This window comes from Coffea eugenioides, chromosome 3, assembly GCF_003713205.1.
Source record: "Coffea eugenioides isolate CCC68of chromosome 3, Ceug_1.0, whole genome shotgun sequence".
In the NCBI taxonomy this organism is placed as follows: domain Eukaryota; kingdom Viridiplantae; phylum Streptophyta; class Magnoliopsida; order Gentianales; family Rubiaceae; genus Coffea; species Coffea eugenioides.
The window spans coordinates 12,963,841-12,977,509 of NC_040037.1; the positions used below are offsets into that span (position 1 = coordinate 12,963,841).

A 13,669-nucleotide genomic window follows, 5' to 3' on the forward strand; every position below is an offset into this window, starting at 1 on the left:
TCAATTCGATTAATTTTCCTTCTAGTTACGCCGGTTGCGTAATTCTTATTTTTGCATAAGTATGGATATACAACACGTAACTTTTAGCCAAGTTTAAAACTTTAATTTTATATGTATGACCTACATCCAAGCGTACTATTACGAAAATTCTTAATATTGATAGTGTATAAGAAACATAGCTGACCTTTAGATACACCCTCTATAAGCCCTTCCTGAAGCGGACTTGGGGTGTAATACTGGTTAATATATGTGTTCTTGATAGGGTATTAATTGTTAGTAATTTTATTGTTAATTTTCCCCTTTGTCCTTGCCAAATATTGTTTTAATTAGTAATATTTACTTATATTTGGTACTTGGACTTAATTTCAGGGATTGGAGCAAGAAACTACAAAAAAGGAGGGACTTGCTCCATAAGTGGGAGACTTCAAGAAGGCTCCATCGACCTGGCCCACAAGGAGAGGAAGAGACGGACTGCATTTGCTTGCTGATTAGGAGATTAGAGCTCTACTGGTAATAGGAAACAAGAAGCAATTCGGCAGGACCCCACCTTGTGCACTTGGTTTCTCTCAATTCGGCAGAGTTTCCTTCTTGGACTTTGACTCTTAATTCGGCGGGATCCACGCACTAGGAGAGGCATTAGTCCTCTTTGGCTTTAAAAAGAAGCAGACGTATAGAGATCTGTGAATCAATAGTTTTAGATAGTTTTTTTTTGCATAGTTTAGTTTTATTCTTTCTTGGTTCCTTTGATGGCCTGGATCTCAATTAAATTACGTGACAATTTTCTCATGAGGCGGAACTAAGCCTCTCATCTAGTCGAAGGTCAATTTGAGGACTCGGTTCCGAACACCTGTCAGATCTAATTATTTTACTTATTTCTTTTATTTATTGGTATTTGTGCGTTTCCTGATTTAATTGCTTATGCTTGTTATGTTATTTGAATGTCAAGGGCCCGATATTCGAATTAACTTAATGATCTAATGCCAAATTAATTAATTGAATCCGTAATTGTTTAATTGATTAATACCAGTGGCGACTAGCGTGATTGGTTTCATGTTAGGGAAACGTATGATCTAATTTAAACAAACCCTCGTAGCGTGTTTGTTGGTTAGGGTTGGATTTTTCTAATTATTAATGCAATCGAGTAATTAAATCCTATGGTCGTACCTAGGGTTATTTCTTGGTTAGAGAAATAGTTAACGGTCGTACCTTAACTATCAAGAAATTAAGGAAAGGCTGGTTTGTTCATCGCGTGTATGGCAACTATAACCAATCTATTAATGAGTAATTGAATTATCTTTGCATTGATGATCAGTTGAATGGACCGTGTCTGAAAAGTTTGCACCTTTGGCTAGAGTCGTATTGGTTATTGATTTTTTTTCCTATTTATTTCTTTTAGTTGTTTCATTAGTTAGTTAATTAGTAATTTTATATTTTCCAAAAATCCCCCATGCACTGAACTTTAGAAGAAACGAATTATCCCCAATCTCTGTGAATTTGACCCTACTCACCGCTATATACAAAATCTATATTTTTCTTGAGTAAGTAATTATTATTGCACAGGCTCGACACCCTGACAATTTTTGGCGCCGTTGCCGGGACTGGTGCCAGATTAATTTGTTTCTTTTTGAGTTCATCTTGTTTTTATTTATTTTTTTATTTTCCTCTTATTTTTGTATATAGTTGATAGCTGCTAACATTTCATATTTTGATGATAGACTGGAATTTATTCCTGAATGGGATTATGAGACTCATGTTTTTTCTAAAGATCAATTGGCTGTTGCAAATTGTGGAAGTTATTTTTTCTCAGGTTATTCAACCGACATATGCCCCGCATTTCAAGATAACCTAAGTGCTCCAATTGATAATTTTGGAAATTTTTCACCTCAGTATCAAACGTGGTATGACCCTTATTCAAACGGGTATGATCAAGGATGGTGGGATGATTCCAATTTCAATTATACGACTGGGCCGATGGATTTTCAACAGCAAGAGTCTCAACAACCATCATCCATGTCAGATCCGTCTCTAGAAGAGATGATGAAGCAATTACTTGCGAATCAACAGAAGACCGATTCAGACATGAGGAATCAATGGGGACAAGTGCAATCATTGCAAACTCAGGTCAATCAATTGATGATAGCAATTAACCTCCTAGAATCCCAAGTCCAAGAAAGACTCTCAAATTATGAAGAATTGCCCTCACAAACCATCGTCGACCTTGAAGAAGATGAGAGTGCAATTATTCTGACAAGTGACATGGAGCTACAAGAGTCTCAAGAAAATGGATGTAAAAATGCAATTGAAAAAGAAGTTGAAGTGCAAGAAATAAGACCCCAACATCAACTCGTTCAAGTGAATGAATCCAGTGAACAATTCCCAAATGCGGTGATATCTCCTCCATTCCTTAATCAATATTCTCCTGACTCTTATTCTTCAACTCTTGTTACTGAGATTGATTTTATTATACCAGAAAATCTTAAATTTCATGACAGGAATAAGTTAAGAGTGACAATGGCAAAATATGTTGAACCAATAAATGCGCGTGATGGAGGAGTGAGTGAAGAATCCAGATTATTGTTGACCGGTTTGGCGCCATCTACTAGTTCACGGAAAATCGTAGCTCGTGTGCTGAAGGATTACTCTATTTACGAGGGCTATCAGGACTATATAGAGGATGAAGCACTAAAACGAGCCACAAGATTTTATCCTCCTTGAGCAAACATGACAATGTCTAGCCAAAGACGTTAAAGAAAGGCGCTTTTTGGGAAGCAACCCAAATATTGATTTTATTGTTTTTCGTTGTTAAATTCTTCTTTCATTAAGTCGTTTCTTATTTAGGTTATGGTCGGTCTTAATGTTTTCCTCCACTGTGGTCAGGACAGCAATCTTGGCGTGCCCACGCGGTGTTTGTGACTCCTGAGGTCAGTGGACGTTTGCCAATCTTGGCGTGCCCACGCGGTGTTGGTCAAATCTCAACATCTCGTGACATTGGCAGGAAATGCAATCTTGGCGTGCCTACGCCATGTTAGTGACTCCTGAAGTCAATGGACGTTTTATAATCTTGGCGTGCCCACGTTGTGTTTGACGACCAAAAATCCAAAAAAAAAAATTAAAAATTAAAATTTTCACATTGAGAAAATTCAAAAATTCAAAAAAAAAACATTTTTTTTTCTTTTTCTTCAAAAAATCAAATTTTGAAAATTTAAATCCGAAAAAAATTGGAAAAAAAACATTGAAAAAAAACCCCCAAAACCATTTTATTTTATTCTTTTTCTTTTTCTTTTTTCTTTTTTCTTTCTTTCTCTTTTCTTCCTCTTCTTCCCCGCTTCCTTCTTCTTCTTTTCTTTTTCTCTTTGGCCGAAATCCTTCGCCGCCGCCTATCGCCTGGAGCCTATGGACCTCCACCTCCAACAGCCGAGCGCCGCAGCTCCGCCATTGCCGCACGCCCAGCTCCACCGTTGCCTCCAGCTCGCTCCTCTCTCACTTTCGCTCACCTCGCGCTCACCACTAGCTCCACCGCTAGCCCTCTTGCCGCTCGTCCGCCTCACTACTGCGCGCCTCCACCTCTACTCGTCCGTCACCAGATCGTGCGACCTCCACCAGCTCTCCCTTTCTCCGCTGTCTTGCGCGCACCACCAGGCAAGACAGCCGTGGGCCGCGCCTTTCTCCCTACTGCTCTCCATCCAGCAGCTGCCACCAGCTTCGCGTCGCTCGACGCCGCTCGCTGTGGTCTCCTTCACTCCACCCTCGGTCTCGTGCCTCCCCACCTGTCACGCCACCCAAAGCCACGCTCTCACCACCTGTCAAAACTTGACAGGTGTAGGTATTGAAATTTCTACCTTGATTAGTATTTTTTGGGTCCTTAAATTGCTGGAATTTGAGCTTTTGTGTTTGGGTTTCTTGATGGATAAAAGAAGGTGTTGATTTGGGCATTTTCTAGGGTAAATTTTGGACAGATTTGGGTTAATTGCTGCCATATGTTGGGATATTTTTAGATATTTATTGAATTGTTGGCCGTTTGATTTAATTCCTCCTTGTGTATACATCAGTGGTACTGGTTGCGGTGTTGCTTACAATTCTTAAATTTTCTCGAATTCTAATCGGTAGTTGCTGGAATTGCTTGTTTGTTGGGATTCTTAAAATTCTTAAGGTTTGGTATCTTGAAGTGGGTAATTGAATGTCCAATTGGTGACATTTGTTGAGTTTCACTTGCTCCAATTGGTTGAATTCATTGCTCTGTTGGGGTCCCTGTTGGTATCACTTGAGTTCTTCTTTGTTAGTTTATGTATCGTGCCCCTTGATCTTATTTTGACTGAATTGGAGACCCAGTGCATATTCATTCAATTTACTGTGTTGTTAGGGTACTTTTCTAGCCTTTGGGGTGTCTCAGTTGTGCATTTTATTAATTGGGTTGGCCATGTGGTTCACTTCTTTCCTGTGCATGCACCAATGGTACTGGTTGTGCTAATTTGCTTACAATTTCTTATTTCGATATGATTGAGCATCTGTGACTGAGTATCCTTCGATCTTGCTGCTTTGTTGGGATCATTTTTGGTGTCAATTGAGTATCATTTGGTACTTTCTGCCTGGAGTCTATTGAGCTGCCTTTGGTTGGGGTTTATTGCATTTAATTGGTGCATTGGACGGCTCATGTGCCATTTCCGTTGCTTATTGAAGTAGGTTGCCTCTATTTGCCTTGTGTGGGAGTATTTTGTCCTTTTCATTTCAATTGCTAAATTCATTGGAGCACTTGTTACGATTTTGGGATGCATTGTTATTGCATTTGGCTAAGCAGGGGACCACCCAGGGGCTAACGACTGGGTCCAACTCCGAATGCAAGTTGAGAGACTGGAGACTCGAGTGACCCACATTGACGTTGACTTGCATAACATGGCGCAGAATTTGGCAGCACTCCGCCCGACCCACTCCTATTTTGACAACTTCAAGGAAGTACCGTTGCCCTTCTCCTTCCTTTTGCTATTAGTTTATCACATTGAGGGCAATGTGTGAATTAGGTGTGGGGGGGATCAGTTTGGGTGCTAGTATTTCCAGTTTTCAGTTTTTAGGTGTTTTTCCTTTATTTTTTGTTTGATATTTATCTCCTTTTCGTTCATTTCTTTATTCGTGATCAGGTCTTATTTGAATACCAAGTTTAATGTTGGATTGTTGTCTCTAATTCTGATATTGCCAAGTTTTAGTAATGAAAAGGTATCAAGTTGATGTGGTTGAGTTCAAGAACATCACTCTGGTGAATATCAGTAATTGCTTGACTTTTCTAATTTTTTGTTAACTTTTCTAGGCATAGAGAATGATTGTTGGCATTTTTCATGTGAATTGGTCCAGTTATTGATTTTAGTTCTCCATATTTGGAAATTTGAGGCTGGCTGCTGTTATTTTGTGTCATTTTTAGTTATTGTGCTATATTGTGCTATATGGTTGTAAATAAGAGTTTACTATACTCCGCTAGTGGTTACTACTGAGTAACCGGGGATCTTCACCTAAAGTGTCGATTTTCGCGTCAAAAGGTAGTAGTTGCTATGAGTGCGTGGTCCTGTAGCGATTGGAGCTGAGTAACCGGGCTCCTCCATCTGTCAAATGTTGGAGTTCGCGTCAAAAGGCTCTAAGGGCTATAGACTAAATCTTTTGTTACTCAAAAAAAAAAAAAAGAAACAAAAAGAAAACAAAAAGAAAAAAAATAAAATAAAGATTGTGTTAGTATGTGAATAAGTCAGCTTGCCGGTTTGTGATCTTAATGGCGAGATTTTGGTTAATAGTTGGACCATTTGCTGATAAATGTGAGCAACCATTCCTTTTTCTTAGATTAGTTTGCTTTAAATTGGAGGAGTTAGTGGTTGGGAAGCTAATCAGGGTGATTTTTCTTGGATTTTAACCTGTGATGCTTGATATATGTTTTTCTTGGTATCTTGGCAATACGGTAGTTGGAGCAATAGCCATTGTCAAATTTTGGTATTCAATTGCTGTTCTCATACTTGAGGGCAAGCATGATTTAGGTGTGGGGGGAATTGATAGGGTGTCAATTGTTAGTAATTTTATTGTTAATTTTCCCCTTTGTCCTTGTCAAATATTATTTTAATTAGTAATATTTACTTATATTTGGTATTTGGACTTAATTTCAGGAATTGGAGCAAGAAACTACAAAAAAGGAGGGACTTGCTCCATAAGTGGGAGACTTCAAGAAGGCTCCATCGACCTGGCCCACAAGGAGAGGAAGAGACGGACTGCATTTGCTTGCTGATTAGGAGATTAGAGCTCTACTGGTAATAGGAAACAAGAAGCAATTCGGCAAGACCCCACATTGTGCACTTGGTTTCTCTCAATTCGGCAGAGTTTCCTTCTTGGACTTTGACTCTTAATTCGGCGGGATCCACGCACTATGAGAGGCATTAGTCCTCTTTGGCTTTAAAAAGAAGCAGACGTATAGAGATCTGCGAATCAATAGTTTTAGATAGTTTTTTAGCATAGTTTAGTTTTATTCTTTCTTGGTTCCTTTGATGGCCTGGATCTCAATTAAATTACGTGACAATTTTCTCATGAGGCGGAACTAAGCCTCTCATCTAGTCGAAGGTCAATTTGAGGACTCGGTTCCGAACACCTGTCAGATCTAATTATTTTACTTATTTCTTTTATTTATTGGTATTTGTGCGTTTCCTGATTTAATTGCTTATGCTTGTTATGTTATTTGAATGTCAAGGGCCCGATATTCGAATTAACTTAATGATCTAATGCCAAATTAATTAATTGAATCCGTAATTGTTTAATTGATTAATACCAGTGGCGACTAGCGTGATTGGTTTCATGTTAGGGAAACGTATGATCTAATTTAAACAAACCCTCGTAGCGTGTTTGTTGGTTAGGGTTGGATTTTTCTAATTATTAATGCAATCGAGTAATTAAATCCTATGGTCGTACCTAGGGTTATTTCTTGGTTAGAAAAATAGTTAACGGTCGTACCTTAACTATCAAGAAATTAAGGAAAGGCTGGTTGTTCATCGCGTGTATGGCAACTATAACCAATCTATTAATGAGTAATTGAATTATCTTTGCATCGATGATCAGTTGAATGGACGGTGTCTGAAAATTTGCACCTTTGGCTAGAGTCGTATTGGTTATTGATTTTTTTCCTATTTATTTCTTTTAATTGTTTCATTAGTTAGTTAATTAGTAATTTTATATTTTCCAAAAATCCCCCATGCACTGAACTTTAGAAGAAATGAATTATCCCCAATCCCTGTGGATTCAATCCTACTCACCGCTATATACAAAATCTGTATTTTTCTTGAGTAGGTAATTATTATTGCACAGGCTCGATACCCTGACAGTTCTTTATTTCTCAACTCATTTAATTTTCCTTCTGGTTACACTGGTTGTGTAATTCTTATTTTAGATAGGTATGGATATACAACACGTAAATTTTAGCCAAGTTTAAAACTTTAATCCAAGCGTATGAAAATTTTTAATAATGATAGTGTATAAAAAATTACTTACAAGAACTATGTTCATTATGATAAAATTCTCTATCAGTTTGTAGTGATTAACCATGTTAAGGGAATTTGTGAAAAAAAAGACACTAATTTTGACTGTACATCGGAAGACAGAATTTCAAATGATAATGATACTTAATTGATATGGTATGCGTTAACCAAAAGCTTGCACACAAATCTGTCGAAAATTTACTATTCGAAAATTTACTATTAATTAACGCGCATGCCCTATTTACGCTTATTGCAGCCAGGACAGATGAAGCAAATGGCCTAAAAGAAGCCAAGTACCCAGGTGGTTATGGTGGGTACCCCGGAGGAGGATATGGTGGTTATCCCGGAGGGGGGTATGGAGGGTATCCTGGAGGAGGTTATGGGGGATACCCAGGTGGTGGATATGGGGGCTATCCAGGAGGAAGGTATGGTGGATATCCTGGGGGTAGATATGCAGGGTATCCTGGGGGTGGCCGTGGTGGTTATGGTGGAAATTGCCGCTTTGGTTGTTGCGGCCGAAACTATTATGGTGGGGGTTGCAGGTGCTGCTACTATCCTGGTCAGGCTGTGGATGCTGAGCCTCAGAACTAATAAAGCCAGCTTCTAGCAAACTCATGAATGCTTAAGCAAGCTCATTGGTGATATATAGCAGTACTTAATAGTGTGAAGTGTAGATAAGAGCTTGACGAGTGATGTAATATGTGTGCAATATATTTGCTTTGCTAGTTCATTATAGCAAATTATATGGATGTGTAATCATGTGTGACCTCTGTGAGCACTTTTTATGTAATGACAATACATTCTCATGCAATTTGAAGTTGGTTCTGTAATTTTCGACTGTAGAAGACTGAGTAATATTAGTATTCCATTTGAAGTTGGTTTATCTAAATGAGTTACCTATTATCAAATTGCTCTTTATTGCTGTTTTGGGTATGCTGAATCTATCAATCTAATACAAGTATTTGCGATAAAGGATTTGACGAACTGAATCTTCTTAATTTCCTGTTCGGTTATATGTTTGCCTTACTCATGCACCTGTCTGTCAGATATAGTTTATAAGCTGAAAGAAATGATAAAACCAAATATTTAATCTAGCCATGGAAGAAAGATGTGAAAGTTAATGATGGAACAGAATTTGTTTACTTAGTTTCAAGATCTAACTCTCTCAAATATGTCGACCATCTAATTGACTAGTTGACTATGAGAGATTGCAAATTGAGCTATTGTGGAATGGGAATATCTGTTATGAACTTGGTGCATAAGTGCCCCCAAAACACAAACATGGGGGCATCACTTGTGGGAAACCATCCTAATCACCATTCTACAGGGCTCCAATTTGTATAAATCAATAAAACTTAAAGTTCAAGAGCTCAAAACAGTTAAGAGATACTTTCCACTCCACTACAAGATCTGAAGTAAATTTTGTTAGAGGATTATCCTGCAAGAAGCCAAAACTTGGCGCATAGTTTCACTATCCCAAAAGAAAATTGAAAGTCCACATTGTCCGCATGGAATACAAGTGGTATCTCTGCATTCTATGAAGTATTGATCTCTAATATACTCTATATAAGAATTTTTTCTTGGGAAGTATTCGTGCATTGCAAAGTTTGACATGTTCTTCATTTGTTATATACTATCTTTAGTGTAAAGATGTTTGATTTGTTATGCAACTTGGAATGAACATAATCAAGTCACTCCAAAGTCCAAGTTGATCGACAATAATGCTTGAAATATTCATGATTGTGGGACATGAATTATTCTCTCCATAATGCTCAAATTGTTTCTCTAAAGAGATACAAGACAGACCAGATTAAGTGCTTTTGGTATATCTCTATTCCTTTAATTTTTACAAAGGGACTGCAATTTATGATAGTAAGGCCTTTGTATTAATTACAGCAATCATCTTTTCAACAGCCAACTATATCGTGGGCCAATGGCAAGACTAGGGCTGTAAACGAGTCTTATCGAGTCGAGTTTTGGTCTAATCAAATCGAGTCTTGACTTAGTTTTATCAAGCTCGAAATCGAACTTAAACTTGACGAGCTGCCAATTTAAAATTCGAGTTCGAGCTCGAGTTCGAAAAAATAATAATTATTTTGTTTTTTTAAAAATAAATAAAATAATAATTTTTTAATAAATAATAAAATATTACAGCTCTGTATATGTTATTTTACTATTAAAATAATTATATATATATATATGTATTCGAGCTCGCAAGTCGGCTTGCGAGTTAACAAGTTTAATATTTTTTAATTCGAGTTCAAACTCGAGTTTGACTCGAGCTCAATATTGATCGTGCTCGACTCGAGTTTTGATTCGACCCGCTCGTGAGCGGTTCAATTCGTTTACAGTTCTAGCCAGGAGGCTCTGTAAAATAGAGATCAATCTACTGCAGCTTTTTCATCATTCACAAAATCAGTTAAAATACTTAAAATACCTCGAGCAAAAATCGGTTCCAAGACACTTCTTTTCTTTTGCATTTCCTTGGCTACAGTTCCAAGACACTTCTTTTCTTTTGCATTTCCTTGGCTACAGTTCTAATGATTAACTCAGAGGTGGCAGCTAGGGAATTGGCCAAGACTTCCACGTCTGTTGACAATTGCAAGACATTTATCCTCTACTAATTTCTGCTTTTCTTACAGGACCACAAATTATATCATATTTCAAATTATGTACTTATTTCAGTTATAGATGTAAAGCATTGGACTATTACGACACAAATCTGACGTCTTTAAACTATAATAGACGTCAACTAAGGTGTACAAGAAAGCGTTCAAGGCTTCCCTGACGTGGGACTCGGGGCATAGTGGCTGGTCATCTATGGTTGGCAACGATAAGCCTACCTGCTAGTTGGTTGTATTTAACCATTTTAAAGACAACATTAGATTTTCTTGGCACGTAGTTTAGAAGGAAAAAAAACTTCCAATTGAGTATAAAATTATTGTTTTGGTATTCGTTAAACTAAAAACATGTATAAAAATTAGTCCAAATATGAAATTTTCAAATGTATGACTCCAAATGAATTTATGTGAAAACGTCATTCCTAGATTACACTAATAAACGTATTTATTATCCTCAATGCAGCAATGACAGTTGAGACGGATGGCTAAAAGAAGCAAAGTACCCTGGAGGTGGCTACAGAGGGTACCCCAGAGGAGGCTACGGAGGTGGTATCCTGGAGGAGGTTATGGAGGTTACCCTGGTGGTGGATATGGGGTCTACCGAGGAGGAGGTTTTGGGGGATATCCTGGGGCTGGATTTCGTTGTTGCGGCCCAAGCTATTATGGTAGGGGTTGTAGGTGCTGTTCTTATCCAGGTCAGGCTGGTTGCTGAGCCTGAGAACTAACAGAGGCAAGGGATGTAATATGGACTGTAAGTATTCGGTAGTTCGAGATTACTTTTATGTGTCTTTTATGAGCACTTTTGGTGTAATGGCAAATAATCTCATGCCATATGAAGTCATTTTAGTGGCTTTGCAATAAAAATGTGTAATTTTTGTAGTCCAAAATACAACAAAATTCAAGACTAATTTTGGTTGGTTCATCTGTAAATTAGTTAATTAACCATTATCAAAGTGTTTTTATTAAATCTTTCTATTTTGGGTATACACAATTAACTAATCTAATCCAGATATTCGTGGCAATAACCCTCTCTCTATCCAATTCTGTTACATGTTTGACTAAAAATAGATTAAAAAAAGCCCTTTACCCTACCTCCGCCTTCTCAGTCAATTTTAATATACGAGCGGAAAAGAAATGATAGAACGAAATATTGAAGGGTTAATTACATAAAACCCCCTTGTGGATTCACCGATTGCTGCATGATTTTTGACATTTCCAAAAATATGCATATTTCTCTTTTGTGATTTCATGAAAAGTAAAAACTAAAGGAAAAGCAGTCTCCGCAACATCATCAGTTGAAATACTGCTTTTACTTAACCACTAAACCGAACAATGGCTTGATCAAAGAGAAATTATATGGATAAAGACAAAAATCACATGAGAGATAATGTAGATATTTATGGAAATTATGGGAGACCAAGTGAAACTATAATTTTATTACATGCATTTTTGGAGTATGTCTGATTGAATTGACACAATCATTTGTTCTTTCTGTTTATTTTTAACTTTACATAAAAATATAAAGAAGTTATGTGAATATATTGAAGCCCTAAAAGAGTCGTGGTAATATGAAAACCCAGGTGGAGTCATGTGCAATTTACCCCATACCAAAAATTCATGCTAAAAGCTCAAGTAGACGTTGTTTTGTTTACCTAGTTTCACGAAAACGTCAAAAATCTGTTTGACTAGCAGACTACGAGATTGAATATTCATGTCAACTATACAAAAAAGTCGCAGAGTACACAGAATTTGAGGCACACGGACATGTAACACTTGTGCAAAATAGGGGCAAAATAGGTTTCCAAGAACCATATTTTGGATCAGCATATATGAAGGGATCCTTTAATTGATTGTAGTTTGTCGTTTTCCAATATCAGTCACATGACTATCTGATTTCATAAACTTTAATAACACAATATACTAAATAAATTCAGAGGACATAACTTTGTTCATTGCCTGAAGTTTGTTGCACACAACAGTTTCTAGATGTACTCGTAAATGATCATAAACCGACCTTTGCCTCTTTTGTCGTTTCTTTTTCCTGTCTGAAAGGAGTCAAGACTTAATGTAGGTTTTTGGAATCTCTAGTTGAAACCTCAAAGTGTTAAAGAATTTCTAAGCAAAAATATACTTGAACAATTTTGGGTATACTTTAGACAATGCAGCATATAAGTGAATCCAAGCAGAAGTGCTAGCTGTTCAAAATTGAAACACACATAAGATTTCACTTTCATGCTATTGAAGTAGAAAAAAGTACATCATTATATTCAGTAATTCATCTAATGGTGAATGGATACCACTGATTAAGCTCTTATTTTTATAGCACAGTACATAGTTTTAGTACTTATAGCCTCTTAATTTGCTCCAAAGGCATTGAGGCATCATGATGCATAAGGCCTGGCTATTAGTTTTGCGGTTCAGTTTCTGGCTCAGCATCCACAGCCTCACCAGCATATGTGCAGCACCTGCAGCCATAATAACCTTGGCCACAGCAACCATAGCGGCATCTGCCACCACCATAGCCACCACGGCCGCCGCCACCATAACCACCACGGCCGCCACCATAACCACCACCTGGGTAACCCCCATATCCACCTCCAGGGTAACCCCCATATCCGCCTCCAGGGTACCCTCCATATCCACCACCAGGGTATTTGGATTCTTCCAGGCCATTAGTACTCTTCTCTGCAGCATTGGCTGCAAATGGTCACAGGATCGTATGCAGAATTATTAGTTAGTGCATGCATTTTAGCAGGAAAAAAATATCGTCTTAGAGTAAATTATGTTATGCAAAAACGTCTATATTTTGTAGGTACAAAATTGTTGAAAAAGGAAAGAATAAGTTCTTGAGTGGATAGCTTACTATTTTCGGCCAAATCCCTGGCTGTCACCTCTGAAGCAATCATCAGAACTACTGCCAAAAGGCATAGGAAGAGAATTGCCTTGGAACCCATTTTTGTTTTCCTCACACAACTTGGTTTATGAACTCAAGATTTGGTATTGAGAGCAATGAGAAGGATGAGGAAGCTGGAGCAATCTCTACTCTATTTATAGGGAGATCTACGTGACATGGTTCTCGAAGAGGGAGAGATAAAAATATGCATGGAAATGTGTCGACCCCATGATTTAGTTGGCTGTTGAAGATAATTATGACTGCAATATCTGATGGAATATCCAACTTATCACAGCTTGGATTCCCTGTTTGGATTTTATATTCTAGTGGCATTATTCAAATCCATGGAGGGTAGATAGTCAACCGTGTGATAAGATATGGCCCATGTATAATGGCATGATTCATGAATGGACGTATATTACTAGTACTACTTGCCTTGATGTGGGATGGGATTGATTAGGGAAGAGTAGGAAAGTTAAAGTATCGAATTAATTGCCTGTGATTTTTATTACCTACACCAGAAACATGTATACAGATGTCAAAAATATTTGTGCACTTGTTACATATAAATCTTCAACACAAATCGTGACGCTACTCAATATAATCAAGAATATGTTTGTCAAGCTACTCATATTCCGCAAAAAAGGTGGCAAATTCATACT

The 13,669-nt window shown here is 37.6% G+C and overlaps 1 protein-coding gene across 1 annotated transcript; it reads right to left on the reverse strand.

Moving 5' to 3' along the window:
* Nucleotides 1–12,350: 12,350 nt before the first annotated feature.
* Nucleotides 12,351–13,116, reverse strand: LOC113765642 (glycine-rich protein 3 short isoform-like). Its single transcript, XM_027309874.1, has 2 exons — nt 12,978–13,116; nt 12,351–12,811 (listed from the first exon to the last, which is right to left on the reverse strand). Exons 1-2 carry the CDS (start codon nt 13,066–13,068, stop codon nt 12,519–12,521), a joined length of 384 nt encoding a protein of 127 aa, XP_027165675.1. The 5' UTR covers nt 13,069–13,116; the 3' UTR covers nt 12,351–12,518.
* Between the last annotated feature and the right edge of the window lie 553 nt (nt 13,117–13,669).